The sequence below is a fragment of the Cornus florida genome, unplaced genomic scaffold (assembly GCF_030987335.1).
Source record: "Cornus florida cultivar Cherokee Brave unplaced genomic scaffold, ASM3098733v1 CherokeeBrave_3.0.0_Hap2_Chr07, whole genome shotgun sequence".
In the NCBI taxonomy this organism is placed as follows: domain Eukaryota; kingdom Viridiplantae; phylum Streptophyta; class Magnoliopsida; order Cornales; family Cornaceae; genus Cornus; species Cornus florida.
This window is the reverse complement of record NW_026775577.1, coordinates 21,227,700-21,249,162: the sequence shown is the minus strand read 5'-3', so window position 1 is coordinate 21,249,162 and position 21,463 is coordinate 21,227,700. Positions and strand designations below refer to the sequence as shown.

At 31.6% G+C, this 21,463-nt stretch overlaps 2 protein-coding genes across 4 annotated transcripts; both read left to right on the top strand.

The window, feature by feature from the left end:
• The first annotated feature begins 1,832 nt into the window (after positions 1-1,832).
• Positions 1,833-4,936, top strand: LOC132266760 (UPF0496 protein 1-like). Of its 3 annotated transcripts, none has more exons than XM_059767748.1 (3): positions 1,833-1,930; positions 3,389-4,522; positions 4,729-4,936. In XM_059767748.1, exon 2 carries the CDS (start codon positions 3,448-3,450, stop codon positions 4,504-4,506), a length of 1,059 nt encoding a protein of 352 aa, XP_059623731.1. In that variant the 5' UTR covers positions 1,833-1,930; positions 3,389-3,447; the 3' UTR covers positions 4,507-4,522; positions 4,729-4,936. The 3 variants fall into 3 exon arrangements, with proteins under 3 accessions (XP_059623731.1, XP_059623729.1, XP_059623730.1); XM_059767746.1 differs by having other exon boundaries at positions 1,833-1,934; XM_059767747.1 differs by lacking the exon at positions 1,833-1,930 and adding an exon at positions 1,963-3,231.
• Positions 4,937-14,517: 9,581 nt separating this feature from the next.
• LOC132267552 (UPF0496 protein 1-like) lies at positions 14,518-19,597 on the top strand. Its single transcript, XM_059768702.1, has 2 exons — positions 14,518-15,944; positions 19,309-19,597. The coding sequence occupies exon 1, from the start codon at positions 14,768-14,770 to the stop codon at positions 15,929-15,931; it is 1,164 nt and encodes a 387-aa protein (XP_059624685.1). The 5' UTR covers positions 14,518-14,767; the 3' UTR covers positions 15,932-15,944; positions 19,309-19,597.
• Positions 19,598-21,463: the final 1,866 nt, after the last annotated feature.

Sequence of the window (21,463 nt, the reverse complement as noted above, 5' to 3'; positions counted from 1 at the left end):
GACAAAAGAGGGTCATAAGAACTCTATCGTTTTTGGATTCGTTGGTCTAGAGGCAGTTGGAATTGAATTTTGGCCCAAATGGACATGACAACAAGAGAAAAGGAATGTTGAGGTGTGGGTAAGATATCTATTAGATAACACAATTCAATTGGTACAAGCTGAATCACCTTATCCAATTCCCATATCCCTAACAAGTGTTGTGATTTCTTGATTGATAAATTGTATGGTAGAGGAACAGTTGTTTTCACTCATATAAAACAATTTCTAACTTTTCATACTTAGAATATCTGAAAAAAATTTAGCCCAACGGAGATCGATTTCATAAGATATTATATTTTGAGTCAAAATATTTTCATTCTTTTATAGTCTCACCATTAAAAAAAAAAAAAAAAAAGTTCAAAATGAATATTATGCCTTTGTGGGGCCTAATTTTTTTTTTATATGCTATGCTCTATATTAAAATGAAAATTTCCTTGCAAAAAAACAGAGTATTTTTTTAAAAAAATAAAATTGGGCTTCACAATGGGGTTAATCTAGCAAAATAATGGAAAAGCATCAATATTCAGACATGGAGTCCCATTTGATATCGTACCAGGCCGATTGTGAACGAGATGCCTTCCTTAAACAATTCGATTTGGGACTCCAACAAAGCACTGGTGCATCATCCACACCCTCAACGAGGGTGTGAACGCTGGCAATTGATCAATCTCTCTGAAGTCGGTAAAAGAGATCACATGTTACTATGTCAAAACAAATGGAGAAGTGGCCGAACACATTCTTAAACAAATAATAGTTTAATGGAGGGTGTTAAGAGTCTATTTTGGTTAAGAAAAATAGTTTGTGTATGGTTGAATTTTTAAGTAAATAATAATAATAATTAGGGAATTTTTTTTTTTTTTAAAAAATAGTTTTGAGACTATAATTACAAATATACAACATATACGGCAGAAATTACGTATAGTTTGTGTTAAGAGTCTATTTTGAATAAGAAAAATAGTTTGTGTATGGTTGAATTTTTAAACAAATAATAATAATAATTAGGTTAAAAAAAAACTAATTTTGAGGATATAATTACAAATACAACATATACGGTAAAACAATTACGTATTAGAGTTACTAAACAAAACTTATTACAAATATGATAATTTGTACAATTATGTTACAAAATACCGTTAGCATGTTAAAGAAAAATGATATTTCAACCGAAGTATTTGACCGGTTACTTTGGCAGAAACTACGTGTCCTATCCAGCTGGGCCACTTCCATCTCTTTCTTTCTCATCTCTTCTCTCTTATTTCTTTCTTTTCTAATTGTATTTCTCTCTCTAATATCTTTTTGAAAAATTTTTAGAGACTTTGAAGAATAATATAATCAAACAAATAAATACGCATATTTATCTTCAAAAAAAAAAATTACACATATGATACAATATCTATAAATATATATGAATATGATATATGATATGAAGTTGTAACCATATACTTTTAAAATCAAAAGTTCTTTCTCTTTTTTTTTTTTTTTTTTTCTTTGGATAATTAAAAGTTCTTTCTCTTTTTAAGTTAAGATGGTAAAAAATATTGTTTGAAGTGATGAAACGAAGATGGAGAGATTTGATAATTATCAGAAAAGAAGAACTTAGCATAAAACTTGACAGCCTGGGAAAGATGAATTTGCGGACGCGTATATTGTTTCTCTTTTTTATTTTTATTTTTTTATTTGTTAAATTTATTTACCTGGACTTTCATATGTATTCTGCCAAAATCATCGCCCACCTATCACTACCCGCATGTTAAATGACCACCATTCAATATAGCCCATCAAATTTAAATTATCCTATTGCAGAAAGGATATTATTCTTCTCCTCTATAAACATGATCCCATGCCGTGTGTTTAGTATCACTTCAAAAGCGAACGGGTATTCCAAAGATTTGTAGGTTCGCTTCTTTCCAAGCCCCTTTTTTTTTTTTTTTTTAACTGCTATGAACCTCCTTTCTTATTACTCGGTATTATTATTATTTTTTCTGACAAATTGGTTTATTTAATCGAACAATATCTTGATTTGAAAACCAAAACAATCCTACACGTAAATAGGAATTAGCACCAACAATGAATCGGCACATGTATCATTCCTTTTTGTTTTTTAAACAAGTCGCCCTCTCTCTTTAGAAGTTTTCAAACTGAAACATCTACTGGGCAACCAATGGCCATCAAAGAATACCACTCTTTCTTTTTTTCCTTTTTTTTTTTTTTTTTTATTTTTTTAAAAAAAAAAAATAAATAAAACACAAGTCCATGCATCCATCTGTCTAATGCTTTACAGCTAGGATGCTTCATCCACAAACTCTTTATTTTTTGTCTTTTTTCTCGTTGACTTTATTCCAACTTTACTTATTTCGCCAAAGTTTGTAGCACGCAACGGTTCAGTCTGCTGGTATCTTTCAGCAATACCTTAGCAGAGAGCGGAACTTTCTTCAAGTTAATGCCGGCGAGCCAATTTTTTTTCACATACGCTTTGGTCAGCGAGATGCATTTTTTATGCTGCCGAAAAGCCAATATTTCTTTCACCAACAGCTTGGTGGAGAGCCGATATATATATATATTTTTGGCAACAATTTGGCAATGACATGAATTTTTTCTTGATGCAACATTTTGACAAAAAATCAATTTATCTTTCAGCAACACTTCAGCGGCGAGCATATTATTATTTTCTTTTCTAAACAAGTCAACCTCTTTAAAAGTTTTCAAACTGAAACCAATGGCCATTAAAGAATATGACCTTTGTTTTTTTTTTTTTTTTTTTTTTTTTTTTTAATACAAGTCCATGCATCCATCTGACTGATGCTTTACAACTAGGATGCTTCATCCACTAACTCTTTATTTTTAGTCTTTTTCTTTGTTGACTTTATTCAAACTATACTTAATTCGCCCAGCATAGAAGGAGAGGTTTCTTTAGTAATATATAGGTCCAAAGTTCGTTGCATGCAACGGTTCAGTCTCTGCCAAGGCATCTTTCAGCAATCCCTTGGCAGAGAGCGAAACTTTCTTGAAGTTAATGCCGGGGAGCCAATTTTTTTTCACATACGTTTTGGTCAGGGAGATGCATTTTTTACGCTGCCGAAAAGCCAATAATTCTTTCAGCAACAGCTTGGTGGAGGGCCAATAATTTTTTTGTTTTTTGGCAACAATTTGGCAATGACATGTATTTTTCTTGATGCAATATTTTCACGAAAGGTTAATTTATCTTTCAGTAACGCATCAGCGGCGAGCATAATAATTATTATTTTTTCATTCAGCAATACCTGGACAGGGAGATGAATTTTTATTTTTATTTTTTATTTTATTTATTTTTGATGCAAGACCTTGACGGAGAGCCAACTTATTGTTGCAGCAACAGGCTTTCAAATTATTGTAATTTCTGTCTCGTTGAATCCAAGTTTGGGCATCACAATGGAAAAGCATCAATATTCAGACATGGAGTCCCATCTAAAAGCCTACCAGGCCGAGTGTGAAGGAGATCCCTTTCTTAAGCAATTCGATTTGGGCCTCCAACAAAGCACCGGCCGAGTCATCCACACCCTCAAGGAGGGCGTGAACGCCGGCGGCGATCGGTCACTCCCTCTGGAGTCAGTAAAAGAGATCACAGGCTGCTTCGTCAAGACAAATGTAGAAGTGGCCAAATACATTCTCAAATTCAAAGAGGAGATATTGAGGGATGATGACCTGTACGAGATAGTGAAGGACTTCTTTGACAAGAGTCTTCAGATTTTGGAAGTCTGTACTGTTCTCAAGGAGTGCATCAACCGTGCCCGAGACGACCATTTGATTATTGAAGTCGCTTTACATAAAATCGAGACAGAGGATAGAGAATCCGGGTTAAACTTTTTGGAGAAATTCAAGGCTGCAGGTAATCCATTTACAGAGAGGTTCTCCTCCTTGTTAAAATGTGTTCGTGAAAACCAGGATTCAATGTTACAGAATTTGAAAGAAAAGAAGAGTAAGCTTGATGAGAAGTTGAAAAACGTGCAGACTTGTAGGACTGTGTGGAATGTATTGTTTGGTTTTACTGCTGCTACTTTTCTGGTAAGTTGTTGTGTTGCGGCTTTACCGGTGGTTGTAGTGACCTTGTCTGCTGTGGCATTGGTGGGGGCGGGTGTTTGGATTGATCACCTTTGGAAAAAGCATGAGGATGTGCTGAGAGCACAGGGAGACATACTAAGTTCATTAGATGTGGATTATAACATTGGGAAAATTGAGTTGGGGGAGATTCAATCTGGTGTGGATGATTTGAAAAAGGAGATAGAGTCGGTGTTGGATAGTGTTGATTTCGCTCTTCAACTTCAAGATGACCAGAGTGCTGTGCGGCTGACTATGGATACGATCAAGAAGAAGCTGAATGGGTTTATGGAAAGCATCGAGGATTTGAGTAAACATGCTTCTAAATGTGAACATGAAGTCAAGGATGGGATGGACAAGATCCTGGACAAGATCATCAAATATCGCAACTGAAATAACACCCTAGCTGGTATGTATTTTTATTATTACTAGTGACTTTATCAAAATTATTTTATAGGATGAGATGAGTTTTATTGTGAACTAGGCTATGCAGCTTTATTTATTTATTTATTTATTAACAGAATCTATCAAATATGGCAGCTTCGTTTAGTTCTCTGTTCTTCTTTAATTTATACTCTTTGATTCAGTCTAACCTTTATTTCATTTTCTTTTCAGGTCCACAACTCATGGAAAAATTTTGAAGAGACTTGAGGGTGATTTTTATGGAATTTTATGTAATAATGTAATTTGGTTTGGTATGTTGAAATAATGTAATTTGGTTTGTTAAAAGAATGTAATTTGGTTTGGTAGGTTGAAATAATGTAATTTGGTTTCTGCATTTTGGTATGTTGGGAGAATGTATTTTGGATAGTTTATTTTGGTATTCTATGATTTGGTTTTTTTTTTTTTATCCCACTAGGGACATGTTGTGGGTGTCTCTGTTTGTTTTGAATTTTTTTTTTGAAAAAACTAAATGTACTTTGAGAAAAGAAAAAAAGAGAGGACTGTGAACCAACAAATATTGAACTAGTTAATGAAGAAAGGCAAAGTAAAAAAAAAAATTTATGAAGATAGCATTTTGTTGGCCCGGGAAAAAAAGGATCCAGACCACCATTTCTGATTTCTATTCGGAGTGTGAAAACTAGGTTATATAATGGAATTTATTGTCATTTATTTATAGCACTTGACTTGAATATGGAGTCCTCATATTAGCCGCACTAGGATCAATGATATTTTTTTGAGAAACTTACAACCAACTTGTTCTTTTTGAAACTTGAACCCACACCATCTACTTTAGGTGATATAAGAGATACAATTAAACCACATGACCCTTAATTCTTACTTTTAATATAAGTGATAAAAAACTAGATTATATGATAGAATTCATTGTCATTACTTTATATCACTTAACTTGCAACAAAATAAGATCCATTTATTTATGGAGTCCTATGATAGAGACTCATTCAGAATAGTGGCACTAAAATCAATCATATGTTTTTTTTTTTTTTTTGCTGACTTCTTTTTTTTTCCCAAAATTATATGGTTGACTTCTTTTTTTTCCAAAATTATATGGTTGTATCCAATTGATAAAGTTAGGATTCAATTTACAATCCAATTGTCCCCAGGGTTTGGATGAGTTGGTAAGTAACAATTTAGGTAGTCACATGTTTCAAGTTCGAATTCATTCATCTCCATTATAAATCTTGAATTACTTGGTGCAAACTATGGATCGGCCGCTGCAATCTTAGTTTGTAGCTTAAGGTGGGTCCAAAAGGCCTTACATAGGGGAGCTATGAGTTTCAAAAAAAAAAAAAAAAGAATAGAATCCATGATGTCTCCCATCTACAGTTTGTTCTATACAGGACAAGGAATGAAATTGTAATTTTACTTTTTCTTTAAAAATAAAAATAAAAAATGGAAGTTTTAGTTTTACTCACTTTCCTGTCTATGTTAAAGATGTGGGTATGTGAGGCTATAAATAAAGTTGCTATATTTAAAAAATTAAAAATTAAAAATTAAAAATTAAAATAAAACGAAAATAAAAATAATACTTATTGGTCATCTTCTTTTCACATTGTTTAGTTGGCCAAAGTTTTGGGCTTGAACAACATTGTTATGGTCAAAGAAACACACTTGAGTGTCTAGGGTTTGGTTGTATAAGGGTCTAGGAGAAATCGGGTTGAATGGTCCAGACTCCGGATAGAGTTGAAACTAACTGGGCTTGGATGATATTTTTGCTCAGGAAGATAAGATTGGCCTATGACTATGTTAGTTTCTTCGAAATGGGTTTGAAGAGTATGGTTTACTTGTTGTAGGATAAGCTTGGATAAAGACCACAATATGGGCTCAAAACATCTGGGCTTTGAGAAAACAGTGGCTTTAACTTGGTTTTCATATTAACTTGGAGTGGAATTCACTTATGCAACTTTCATCATCTTCAGTCTGCTTATACTTCAATCTAAGTATATACGTAGTATATAATTATGTATATATATATGTAGATAGGGAAGTGCCTTTTATTGCATGGTATAATGGCGCCCCATAACGATGCAGACATTACATGATTTTAAATATTCTATATTTATTATATATTAATTACATAACTTTAAATATTAATATACCTTAATTACACATTAATTATGCATTCAATACATATTAATTGTACATTAATTACATGACTTTAAATATTTTGAATTAACCTATAATAAATTCAAGGCAGGTAGATTTATAAGCACTCGAGAGAATAAAAAAATTAAGAACTATTTTGTGTATATTGGTTGGTCTGCTCGTGTAATTATTCAACAGAAAGGTAGGGGTATTATTCTTGATTTATATATGCAATGGATGGAAAGGTTTGAAGTGTCTAATAAACCAAGTTCAATACATATATATCAGAATTATTTTTCAAGCCTCCCTGTTCGTATAAGTAAATGAATAGTACTTTATCATTTTTTTTTAATTCTACCTCCACCGATATTTGAACCCCCTACTTCCCTTTAAAGAGAAAAAAAGGATACCGCTAGGCCAATTAGTCCTCGGTATAGTACTTTATCATTGTATTAATATAACATGTGCTTCTTGTAATATTTAAAAACAAATCAAGAAATTAACAAAATAGGTAACTCTTCAAGACGGCAAGCATCTGGTGAGTGTCGGGTCTTCTTTAATTCTCGGAAAAATAAAAAATAAAAACAAAAATTGATCTTTAATATATATATATATATATTGTTGATTCTGGACCATTAATTTTCTTAATTGGGCCAGCGAGCCTCTGCGATCCAGACCAAGACCAGGCCATTAGCCTATCAGGTTCAGGCCTCGGACTTTTTTCGGATTCTTACCATGTAAAACTTGTGGATATGTCAGATAATAACTAAAGTTGATATATTTTAAAAATAAATTTTTTTTTATTTATTTTTATTAAAGTTGTTAATATTTATTGGTCATATTCTTTTCACATTGTTTAGTTGGCCACAATTTTTTGCTGGAATAACATTGCTCTATTAAGAATTGTCATATTATTTTTTTTTTTAAAAAAAAACCAATTATACTATCAACTAATTTGAATCCACAGGTAAAACATTGGATAAAGGCCACAAATTCGGCTCAACAAAAATGGGCTTTCAGAAAACAGCTAACTTTAACATTTCCCGTGTCGTTTTTGGATTATTTTATCATCTTTTCGAGCGCTGCCGTCCCTTTGCTGGGACTTGGTTGTACCCGCTACATGGACCACACCAACTGGGCTCTCACTTTACATTAGGGTTGCAAATGAACCGAGCTGTTCATGAATAACGAAGGCTCGGCTCGCTAAGGACTCGTTCGTTAAGCAAATGAGTTGAGCTCGAGCTCAATTTCGAAGCTCGTTTACTAAACGAGTCGAGCCCAAGCAGTGTTGAGCTCGCCTTGTATAAGCTCGTGAACATAAACTCGACTTAGGCTCGTTTGTGTTCTTAAACACAAGCTCGTATAAAACTCGTATACATTATAAATTACAAACTCTTACAAATATATATATCACTAAAATACATCAACTTATTTTTAAAAAATAAAAAATAATAATATACAAATCTAATTTGAAAGCCTTCATCTTTAAAAAATCGTGTCACCTAACCTTATCTCTTTGCAATCTTTTTGCTATGTACTTATAATGCCATGCGTCAACCTTTATTGCTACTTGGCAATCTAGCAATGAAGCATCAGATTATCAACCCATCACTTTACCAAGTTAGGAATTATCGTTGATCAGTTTGCACTTTCACATTCTCTCTCTCATCTCTCTAGCCAAGACCAGCTGTTAGGGCAGTAAGCTTGGTATTTGGTAATGGCATGATTACAGGAGCCCTCTCAATCGCAGATCCACTTAATCTACGGGTGATTGATGCTATAAACTTGCTCTAACAACAACTCCTTTGAGATATGTCTTCATCTCTCTCAACTATATTCTTTTTCTTCATACCCATTTTTTTTCTTACTTTTGATGGAGTTATGAGACGGTGAAGAATATAGACTGGTTTGAAGAGATGACGATGATAATGTAGACTGATTTGCAGAGATGATGATGATGATTAAGAAGAAATTTTTTAAAATGCAAGCTCGAACCGAGCCGAGCCCGAGCTCGTTCAAATATTGGCGAGCCGAGCTCGAGCTTATCTAAGTCAAGCTTGGACGTGCCCAAGCACCATTCTACACTTGGCGAGCTGAGCCCGAGCAAGCCAAAGCTTGGTTCGGCTCATTCATTTGCAATCCTACTTTGCATTATGTGGATGCAATGATTTCCGTATAGCTTCTTGCGACGTAATTTGGACCGCAAAAATTAAAGTTTTTTGTATCATTTTTCATATAGTTTCTACGCGACTTAATGAGAGAGATTTTTGCATAAGACTTGAGGAGCTGAAGTCTTCTGTATCATTTCCAAGAGATTTTCGCAGAAGACTTGAGCTCAAGTCGTCTATATCATTTTCATATGGTAAGTAATGTTGTATGGAGTTACATTTAGCTACACAGTTTGAGACAAAAATTTCCACAGAAAATTCTTCTGTATCATTTTTAGGACAGCTTCTACCAATGTGGTTTGGATGGAGAATGAAGTTCAGGTCTTTTGTATCAATTTCAAATGGTAAGTAATGTTTTATGGACTTGCTTCTAGCGTTTTGGAACAAATTTTTCTATTGAAAACATTTGAAGTCTTCTGTATCATTTTCCACCGACACGTTTTGGAACAAATTTTTCTATTGAAAACATTTGAAGTCTTCTGTATCATTTTCCACCAAGTTTCTAACTACGTGGAAATTTACTAGCTTTTTTGATCATGTTAAAAATGTGGGTACGATAGGCTATAACTAAAGTTGCTATATTTTTAAAATAAAATAAAATTAAAATTAAAGTTATTATACTTATTGGTCATCTTCTTTTCACATTGTTTAGATGGCCAAAATTGTAAGCTTGAATAACTGTTCCTTTTTCTTTTTTTCTTTAATAAAAAGTATTATTTAACCAATTATGCTATCAGCTAATTTGAAGCCACAGGCAACGCATTGGATAAATTAATATTTCAACTGGGGTGTCCATGCATACTAAAGATTAGAAATTCATTTGCAAAAGCAAAACTAATTGAAAAATATTATTTCATTGTAACTGTTATGATAAACGTAACGAACTCAAATTGAATTAAGAATCATGATAACAAATTAAACATGTCGTACAAAGAATACAAAAATTTATACGTGATTGGATAACAATTTACGTCCACAATTGAAATCGTGCATGGCAACAAACTTACTGTACCCATTTCACTAGAGCTTGGTACCTTTAACTTTGAAACTTAGCTCCGTGTAGATTTGCTTGTCAACTTTAGCAATAGCATAACACATATTTTCATCTTAGGGTTATAATCGAATTCGGGACATTTATTTGCCTCATGATGAATTTGATAGAATTTAATATTGAATCAATCAGCAAGCAGGTTTTCATTTATTAGAATTTGATAGCTTCTAGCCTTCTAGAAATGGATAAAAATTATATGAAGAAAATTTAAAATAATACAAATTAGAATGATCGAAGAGGCATAGGACAAGCTTATATTGTCTGCATGTTTCACATTTTTTTATTTTTTATTTTTTTATGTACGGACATTATTCAAAAGAGAAGTAGTTAATGCTGCATGGACGAAAATCGAAGTTTCCGCGGATGGATCCATCTACTTTGACTTAAGATTTCCGAGTAGGGTGTGTGTTTGCTTTACCATTTAAAAACAAAAAATCCGGAGAATTGTCTTTTGTGTAATTGTTTATATAATTTCTAGTCAAGTGATTTGGATAGAGATTTTTATAGACTACTTCAACCCCAACTTTTCTATATCGTTTGAAATATTGATTTTTGTAGCAATTAACTTTTACATTAAGTAATGTTATATGGACTTACTCCTAGCATCTTGGTTTGGAATAAAAGTTTCTGTATAATTTCTCATAGATTTGCTTCTAACCATGCGATTTAGAGTATCTGCTGAAGTCTTCACCTAAGTAGCATTTTTCATATTTAAATTGGAATGCATTGATGATGGGTCCACTTACTTTGATTTATGTAGATACAAATTTCTGCAAAGAATGCGTGTTTGCTTTACCATTAAAAAAGTAGTCTTTCGTGTAATTTTTTATATAATTTTTAGTCGCTAAAGGCGGCTATACCTTTAGGCGACTTAGACGGTTGCCTAGGATCTAGCCAATAGAAATCCCTCATTTTTTATTTTATTCTAAAATTTGTATTTATAAAGCACCAAAATTTGTATTTCTTTATATTATAACTTTCAAAATCTTTTATTTGATTATATTATAACCTTCCTAGAAATGTTATTTGTAATACCCCGTGCTTGTTTATTATTGATTGACTGATATTTTTTTATTTTGTGCGCGGACTTAATCAACCCATGTTTATTAAACTCTGTCTAATAGAAAAGCCCCAATTTTTTTTTTCTTTTTTTTTTTTTAATTTCCTTATATTATAACCTCCTTGAAAATTTTATTTATATTGATAATTAGACCATAACCAATAGAAATTTTTAATAGGGGTCAAAAGATTTCTATTTTTATCTTTCCTCTTTTTTTTCTCTCCCAACTCCTCATTCACATTTTTTTTTTTTTTACAGAATTTGTAAAACTTTCCATATTCTTATTTTAACTTTTATCTTTTTTTTTGTTTTTTGTTTCTCCTTCTCATTTCTGACATATTTTTTCCTCATTTTTCATTAAGTATAAGTTGTATGGATTGACTATATATATATATATATATATATATATATATATTAGATATTAAAACGCTACTTTTATATTTTGCATCTAAGGCGTCAAATTATATTGACCCATTGTTGTTAGTCATGTGGCTTGGATAAAGATTTTTATAGAATACTTTAACCCGAGTCTTCTATATTGCTTTTAGCAACTTCGTTTGGAATAGAAAATTCTGTATAATTTTACGTAGACTTGCTTAAATCTAACTACGCAATTTGGGGTATCGCTGGAGTGTTCGTCTAAGTAGCATTTTTCATATTTAAACTGGGATGAACTTCATTCATATACACAACATTTTCCATCTTTTTTTCATATAGACTCTTGTCTAACTCTCTCTCATTAAAGCTAAAACATTGAGCTCATGGCGAGTATCATTTTTAAAATTTAAATGGATTCATTTACTGGGGAAAGAGCAAATATGAAAGATGGAAAAGTAAAAAGAACCAAAATAGTTGCTTAATTGGAAGGATTCAATAAAGATCAGTGAACTTATACTCGGCTCCTAAGAAATTTACGCTTCCCATGTTAGCATTTTGTTGGGCTATAAGCGTTCAAAAAATGACACTCTGGAATCCATGATGCCACCATCTAGTGTTATGTATTTTGTTCTTTACAGGACAAGGAAGGAAATTATAATTTTAATAATTTTAGTAGCTTTTCTGACCTTTTAAAGATGCGGGGAGTAGTGATCTCTTGCTCCCCATGGAGCAAGAAAATTCTTCCGCACTTTTTATAATAACCATTAGATTAAATCTAATGGTCACATTCTAAACCTACGTTTTCCTTTTAATACAAAACCACTATCATTATTTATAGTTTCCAAATTTAATATTTACCAATACAATTAATTATAACAATAAAAAGTAAGTACTAAAAAAATAAAAATAGAAATCTCTTCACCTTTTGAAATCACGTCTCACCAATACTAAAGTTGACATTGTCTGTTTGAGTGTGCAAAATAAATTAAAATTTACACTATTGACATACAAAACAATGAAACATCGACTAAAAAATAAAATTAAAAATTAAAAATAAAATCTCTATTTTTTTATCCACTTGATCAACTTAATGTAATCTATGATTTACATAAACTTCACCCATAAAAAATTTAATAGATTATAATTTAAATTATTGTATACCTCCCCAAATACATGTTATTTAAAACTAGAAATTCAATCTATTTTTCTGTCACACAATATATTTTTTTCTAATTATACTATAATAACAAAAATTTATTGACGTAAGGATGAGATTCACGACAAAACATGCTATTATTATATGAAATTTCATATTTCCTTTGTAAATTAGTTGTTTTTTTTAGTATTTTCTTTAATACTGCTATTATTATACTATCATTATTTTTATTTTTTTAGTACTTACCTTTTATTGTTATAATTAATTGTATTGGTAAATATTAAATTGGAAAGTAGAAATAATGATAATGGTTTTATATTAAAAGGAAAATATTTAAGTGGGTTTGGAATGTGACCATTAGATTTAATCTAATGGTCACTATAAAAAGTGCGGAAGATTTTTCTTGCTCTATGGGGAGCAAGAGATCAGTACTCAAGATGCGGGGTATGTTACTTGTTAGGCTATAACTAAAGTTGCTATATTTTAAAAATAAAATAAAGTTAAAATTAAAATTAAAGTTGTTATACTTGGGTCATCTTTTCAAATTGTTTAGTTGGCCAAAAATTTTCGCTTGAATAATTGTTCTTTTAAGAATTGTTCTCTTTTTTTTTTTTTTTAATAAAAAAATTATTTAACCAATCATGCTATCAACTAATTTGAAACCTAGCTTGAATAATTGTTCTTTTAAGAATTGACTTTTTTTTTTTAAATAAAAAAATTATTTAACCAATCATGCTATCAACTAATTTGAAACCATAGGTAAGATAAACTATAATTATTTAACCAATTATGCTATCAAAATTCAAGACCTTAGCAGAAAAAGAAAAATATTAATATAGAAAACCAACTGAGCAGATCTTATGACCCATGATTACTATTTCATAACTCTTCTACATTTCCAATGTGTCAAACAATTTTTTCTAGCATATCAAATAATCAAAACTTGTCTATGTGCAACACTATGATCAAGGAGGTATAGACAAAACAACATTGTAAATTGTTTCAACATTTTTTATATTGAAGCATTGTCAAAAAGAGATTGAAAGTTCGAGTCTGATTAAAATAACACACACGCCCAAAATTCAATTCAAACACCCTCTAGGCCACTGAACCCCAATCTCTTTGTACAAATACAACCAAATCCAAAGTTTCTAAAGGAGAGTAATCACTGTAAAAATGTCTCACGGAAGAAAGAGCAAAGGTAATTTTCATTATAAATCATTGTCATTGCTGGACAACACCAGCCAAAAGATGCATGGGATGGGGCCCACTTTGCATTCCGGAAGTTTTCTACATCATTTTCCATATGCCTTTTAATGATGTGATTTAAACACGGAGATTGTTTTGCAGAAGACTTCAGCTCAAGTCTTCTGTATAATTTTCCATATGCATGGTAAGTAATGTTGTATGAACTTTCTTCTAGCAACGCGATTTAGGACACAAATTTCCACAGAAGACTTCTAAAGTCTTTTTGTATCATCTTGATTTCCACATAAATTTTATATCATTTTCCATGTAGTTCCTAATGACATCTCTCTCATGCTCTCTCCAAAACTAATTTGAGGGCTGATATTAAGACACGTCATTTGCCACATCTCTCTGAATATTTATCTCTCTCTCCTCAACCTCTTTCTCTCTCTATTTCTTAGATACAAGATCAAAATTTTTTTTTTTTTGCCCTTTTTAATAACTTTCATATGTACCCAAATTTCGCTTGCGGGAATCCGCTGCCGGGTTCTTCTTGTGCTAGAATGATTAGTTTTGGAAACAAAAAATAATAATGAAATAAATAAGGAATGGAATTGGCAACGATGTCTCCGACTAGTCTTTAGTGTTACCGTCTCCGTGTCGGGTTTGGACATAGATTTTTCCCCACCGACCATGTCCATTTTAGGTGTTCAACGGTTTTGACTATTGTGGATGTGGATTGTTCTAATATTAATTATTACGTGGGACAAACGACTTCTACCAACGCGGCCCAGGTATTACTTTTCTTATTTAACTCGGGATGGAGGGACTTTACACATACAACAATTTCCATTTTTTGTCTGCCTACACTTGGTCTAACTCTGTTGTCACTGTAGCTTAAAAATTGAGCTCACGGCGATGATTGTCCTGACCACTATCAATCTTCTTATATAGCACATCCCGAAGCTATAAAATTTTGTTTTACGGGTATTCAAATTTCTCTCTCATTGAATGCAAATTTGTCACCACAATCATATATCACACATCCCCAAGCTTTCAAATTTCGTTTTAGGTATATTTTAATTTTTCCCTCATTGAATCCAAGTATGGCATTGATTCCCGTATCAAATTTCGCTGCTCATTCTAGGAATATAAAACCACAGTACCTATCTATATATAGGGACGTTCAGTCCGAACTGAGCTCCTACAAGGCCGCGTGTCAAGACGACCCATTTCTCAAGTCATTCGATTGTACCCTCCAAAAAAACACCAACGGAGCCATCAACACCCTCGCAGATGGCATCAAGGGTCAGTCATCCCCCGTGACATCACTGAAAAAGATCACAGACTGCTTCGTCGATTCGAATCGACAAGTCGTGAAACTCCTCCTCCATTGCAAAACTGACATATCAAAGAATGATGGCATGCGAGATCTTGTGAAGGAGTACTTCGATTACAGTGGTGAGATTTTGAATCTCTGTGATAAACTCCAGGAATGCATCACCCGCGCCAAAGACAGCCAATTTCCGATTCAAGCCGCTCTAGACCATTATAAGGAAGCAAAGAGAGACAGGATCGGTGATAGGACGGAAGTCTATTCAAAGACGCTAAAGTCGTTGCAGAAATACAAAACGGAAGGTAACCTTTTTACGGAAGAGTTGTCCTCCCTGTTTGATTCTGTCTATAAAACTGAACAGTCAATGTTAGAGAAATTTCGAGTGAAGAAGACTGAGCTTGATAACAAGTTGAAGTCAGTGAAGACTTGGAGGACTGTATCGCATGTAATTTTGGGGGTGACTTGTGCTTCTCTTCTGATATGTTCTCTTGTGGTGATGGCAATTTGTGCACCTCCGGCTGTGATGGCCTTGGGGGCTGCCATCATCCCGGCTGCCGCTGCAGGGTTGGAGGAAATGGGTGGTGGATGGATTGATTACTATTTGATGAAGTATGAGAATGAACTGAAATCACAGAACGAGAAAATAAGTTCATTAGAATCGTCCACTCTCGTGTGGAAAACCGACTTGGACCACATTGCATCAGATGTGAAAAATGCGAAAAATAAGATTCAGTCAATGTTGCATATTGCTGAGTTTGCTCTTAATGAAGAGGCTTCTGTGACGCTGGTTATGGAAGAGATCAAGATGAAGATGATTGGGTTTATGGAAACCATTACGGATTTGAGTGAACATACTGATACATGTAGACGTCATGTGATACATGACAGGAAGGAGTTCTCGGAGAATATTATCAAATTACGCAAGGAGAAGTGAAATAACACCTTAGGTATGTATTACTCGGCTTAATTTTGACCCTTTCTCAAGATTATTAATTTATAGGATGAGTTTTGTTGTGAACTAGGCTATGCAGATTCTATATTTCTCCTTTATCACAAATATCATTACTTTAATTGCTAGCTTTAGTAGATCGATTTCACTTATATGCTTCATTTAATTAAACTATTACTAGTTTCACTAAATTTGAAAGTTGTTTTCTAACTATAGGATGGTAATCATGCACTTTACTATAATGTTCTTGTGCTGAATTTTCTTTTACGCGTTTCATTCAAAGTGGACCCATTTGGATGTCTTTACTGCCTGATTCACTTTTTAGATCACCTCTCAACTTAAAATATATCATCTTGGATGGATTCATTTTGGGAAAATGACCGCCATGACAAGATGATGTTAAAAATAGTATGAATTTTTATTATTTCATGGAACCAAAAAGAAAAGGTTTCATGACAAGAAATTTGTTCAAATCTTCTTACTTTTTTTAATGGCCTAGTGTTATAAGATAGTTGTCCCACATCCGATTTGAATGGAAAGTAAAATGTTTATAAATTCGTGGGTATGCAGCAATATCAAATGACAACTTTTCAATAATGAAAATTAACATTTTTTTTTTCCCTCTTCCCTTCTTTCCATGTTTTTATTTTATTTTATTTTTTATTTTTTATTATTCTCCTCCATCATTATCATTACACAAACCCTTATTATTGAATACTTATATATTTGAGCCTAATGAAAATTGTAAAACTTTCCATATTCGAGCTTTTATCTTCACTTTCTCTCACTACAAAATTTTCCTTTTCTCTCATTACTCTTATTTTATCTTCACCATTCATCACAATCTCACTCCATCTCAAGTTTTAGTTGAGGAATTTTTTGAAGTATTGGAACGAATTTTTTTAAATCAAGTTAAATTGTTATTTACCTTAAATTAGTTTATAGTCTTATTAATTTTTGTTATTGTAAAATTATATATTTTGTTTGTGAGTTGTGACTATTTTCATTTATACGATTGAATATGTCTATTAGAAAATGAAGAAAAGAACAGATAAAAACATTAGGTGAAAATTAAATAAATGAACAACTAATCCACGTAAAATAAATAGAAAATTTACAGTAGAGAAAAGTCACTTTTTATTTTTCACCTAACGCCTCTAATTAAATTGAGCCGCCCTTTTCCTTGAAGCTTAGTGAATTAGTAGTTATATATATAATTTATATGTAATAGATAGAAAAAAAATTAACAAGAAGAGACTCAAAAAACGATAAAAGAAATAAAAAAGACAAGAGGGAAAAAGGGAAAAAGCGGTAGAAAATTGGAGAAAAGCTCAAAGAAGTAGATATTCTAACTTTCTCAACTTTGGAAAATTAATTATTAAAATTTGAAGTTTTTTCATAAATTTATTTTCACATGAGAGATGTGGATTTAAGTTGTCAAACTACTTTCTTGAGCATGAATTAGTTGAAGGTTTGTTAGATTTTTAAGTAAATTCTTATGCTGAAAAACTGAACTGAACAATATGATTTTATGACTGAAATTTTTATAATTTGACTTGTAATTTGTAAATGAAAATTTGAGATATTAAAGTACACTTGTTCAAGAGTTACAGGTTTTTATTTAGTTCCAAATAGTAGAGTTTTGAGTTTATGGTGAATTTTAGAAGTTGATGGTATTGTGATGTTAAAACTAATTTGTAGACAAAATTTTCCTCTACTTTTCTTCCCAAAACGGACTTAATCAATAATAACCCTAAAACTAAATAAGTAAATAATATATTTTTAAAGGGTATTATGAAGGATAGTACTGTAATTTAAAATTTAAATAATAGTCATTTCTTCTTCCTATTTGTATGGTTGTAAATTTGTAAAGGGGAAAAAATGACTCATGTATTGTATTATCATTTTTGTCCTTGTCTTCTCTCTACCGAATGAAGAAAATGTATTTATTCTCATCTTCCCTCCACATCTCTTCCTTCCTTTCTTACCACCCTCCCGTGGTGCTATGTCCTATGCTCAGTGCTCTCACACACAATCTCTCTCTCTCCCACTCTAGCTCTTACTTCTTCTTCTCCTTCTTCTTCAAATTCAAAGACTTCTGTGTATGGTAGGGCTGCAACTCAAGCGGGTTGGGCGGGTTTGAGGTATAACTTGAGCCCAACCCACCATATGAAACACTAAACCCAAGTCCAATCCTAACCCTATCCTCAACCCTAACAACTTAACTCGAGCCCAACCCATCCTTCTACTTTTAAATTCGGGCTTGAATTTCGTGTTAAAACTTCGGGTTAATTCGGGTTACTCATATGACTAATCTTCACACCGAAAATTTAATTTGATCTTGCATTAGTTTTAGATTAAATTACTCTTAAACCAAAAAAAAAGAAAGAAAAATTCGAAGACTTTTTATAGATTTTTAATAAATTACAAACAATAAGTTGAGATTTGACAAAGTAAGTTGAAAAAAAAAAGGTAATCATAGTTTAAATAATATATAAAATATATTTTAAAGTAAAAATATATATAAAAATAATATTACAATTCGGGTTCTGGTTAGCTCAGGTTGGTAGCACTTCAACCGAAGCCCAACCCTAATTCAATTCGGGTTGATATTTTTCAACCCAAGTCCAACCCTAATTGTAAAAATAATTGCCCAAGCTCGTAAAAAATTGGACTGGGCTCGGATTGGGTTCGGGTTTCCCAACCCAAGTTGCACCCCTAGTGTGTGGGTGTCCATTTATCATCACCATGTGTGTGGGGGAGTTTATAAATCACTCTGTGTGGGTGTCTATAAATCACTGTGTGTATGGTCTTTAATTTGGTGATTAGATTTAAAATTTTAGTACGTTGATATCTCAATTTATATATGTTCACCGACTAGATTGAATTTTATCTTTAATTGACTGGTTGAATTTATATATATTCTGTAAGTAGATTGAATTTTATATTTAACAGATTGATTATTCAATTGAGTATATGAAATTGCAAATGATCTCTCTTTTATGTATTTTTTTTATTGTCTATTCATGTGCCTTTATATTTTTCACGAGAAACCTTTTGGTATTCTTTCAATTATATTAATCATCCCCATTTTTAAGGCATAGTAGGAGCTTGATCCAGTGTTATTTTAACTAATCACAAACCAAAACATAAACTTATGACTTGCCCCAAAAAAAAAACACATAAGCTTATGTGTTATATTTACTAATCAAAACGTGAGCTCAGAATGAGCTCGATTATTACGATTACTAATTTATGTAAAAGTTTAGTGTTCTTTTTGTTCTCCGTTTGTTTTTCAAGAACATTCTTCTTTAATTTATACTCTTTAATTTGTTCTAACATTTATATCATTTTCTTTCCAGCTCTGCAACTCATGTGATGTAATTCTCATGGCCGGAAAGCCTTTAAAGAGACTTGAGAGTGGTTTTTAATGTATTTTATGTGTGAAATATTTATCTCTGTTTTAAGACTTTTGTACTTTGGTTTGGAATAATGTAATTTGGTTTGTTTAGTTTGGTGCCATGAAAGAATAATGTAATTTGGATTGTTAAGACTTGAGAGTGGTTTTTAATGTATTTTATGTGTGAACTATTTATCTCCGTTTTAAGACTTTTGTACTTTGATTTGGAATAATGTAATTTGGTTTGTTTAGTTTGGTGTGATGAAAGAATAATGTAATTTGGATTGTTAAATTTGGTACGTTGGAAAAATATAATTTGGTTTGTTTAATTGGTTTTGCATTGAAAGAATGTACTTTGGATAGTTTATTTCGGTATAGAATGTTGAAAACTTTGGAACTTATTAATTTTTTTAATTTGGTATGAAGAATGTTTATTGATTTGTACAAAAATATTTCCATGAGTAATTTTGTTAGTTTGAATTTTTTTTATTGAACTAATGACCATGAGTAAATCTGTTAGTTTCAAGAATTCTTATTTTATATAGTGATATTAAGTCATGCACTTGTTGAGTTATTGGCAAGTCTGGACCTCAACTTGGGGCGCCACATAATTGATAAAGGTATTTGTTAAAATAAATAGGTAACATTAAAATATACTACATATTTAAACTTTCAATTGATTTTGGTTTTATGCAAATTAAATTAGAATTCCATTTTTGGTGAATTATATATATATATATATATATATATATATATTAATATTTATATAAGTTCTTAATAAGAGTACACTTAATTAATTTTAGGGTAAGTGTAAAAACAAAGCCTCAGAACTATGTATAAATTTGCAAATAACTCATTTGAAGCATATTTTGTGCACAATACCCCCTATCTATCACATTTTGTCGCAAAATTCCCCCTAGGCTATTTTGTTAAATGACCATAATATCCTTTTCTTATTGAATTAAACGTAATTCATTTTTCTTATTAAAATAAATTATACAAAAAAATCATACTAATTTGATGACCTATTCTTTATTAAATTTTTGTAAATTTACCTTTAAGAGAGTTGTGCACTTTATCAGTTAGACTATTAGGGTAATGCCGCCGTTCATTACTTGGTCATGCAATCGAATTCATTGTCATTGGTTTATAGGTACACTACTTACAACTAAATATGATCCATTTATCCATAGAGCCTTTGGTATAGACTCATATGTCATTACTGGCATATTGCCAGAATTATATGGTTGTAGACTATTGATAATGTTATGGGTTGACTGACAATTTAGAATCATAATGTTTCCCATCTACCGCTACCCATTTTGTTTTATACACAACAAGGAATGAAATTGTAGTTTTATTTTTATGTTCATTTTTTTGAAAAAAATGAAGTTAGTAATTTGTACTCATTATTCTAACTTTGTTAAAGATGTGGGTAATTTTTTTTTTTTGAAAGATAGAATTAAACAAAACCAGAGAAGTCAATATCAATGAGAAGGCGGAGCTAAGAACTAAAGGTTCTATGTTTTAAAAGTAAAATAAAAAATAAAAATAAAATTGTTATATTTAATGGCAGTTTCTTTTCACATATTGTTTACAGCTTGAATAACATTGCTCTATCAAGAATTGCCCTTTTTTTTCACTGGTAACACATTGGATAAATTAAAATTTCAATGGTATGTCGACACACACTTAGACTCTGTTCGTTTCGATGTAAAATTTTTTTTTTAGAAATTTTTTTTCTTTTTTAGGTAAAATATTTTCTTTCTTTATTTTTTTTTTTTTTTGGTGTTTGGTAAAGAAGTCGGTCGAGGTTCATATCTAACCCAATGGGCAGGACGTGTAAAATAACTTGCCTAAAATTGATAAGTAAGTTATTTTTGTTAGATTGTAATTAATTTTTTCTTCATAAATATTTTACGACAACCAAATACTAGAAAATAAAAAATATATATATTTTTTGAAAAATATTTTACGTCCAAACAAATGAAACCTTAAGATTAGAAATTCTTTCGCAAAACCAAAACTATGAGCAAATCTTGTGAAGAAAACCAACTTGTTAAGAGCAAATCTTATGACTTCATAATTACCATTTCACAACTTTTCTAAGTAACCAA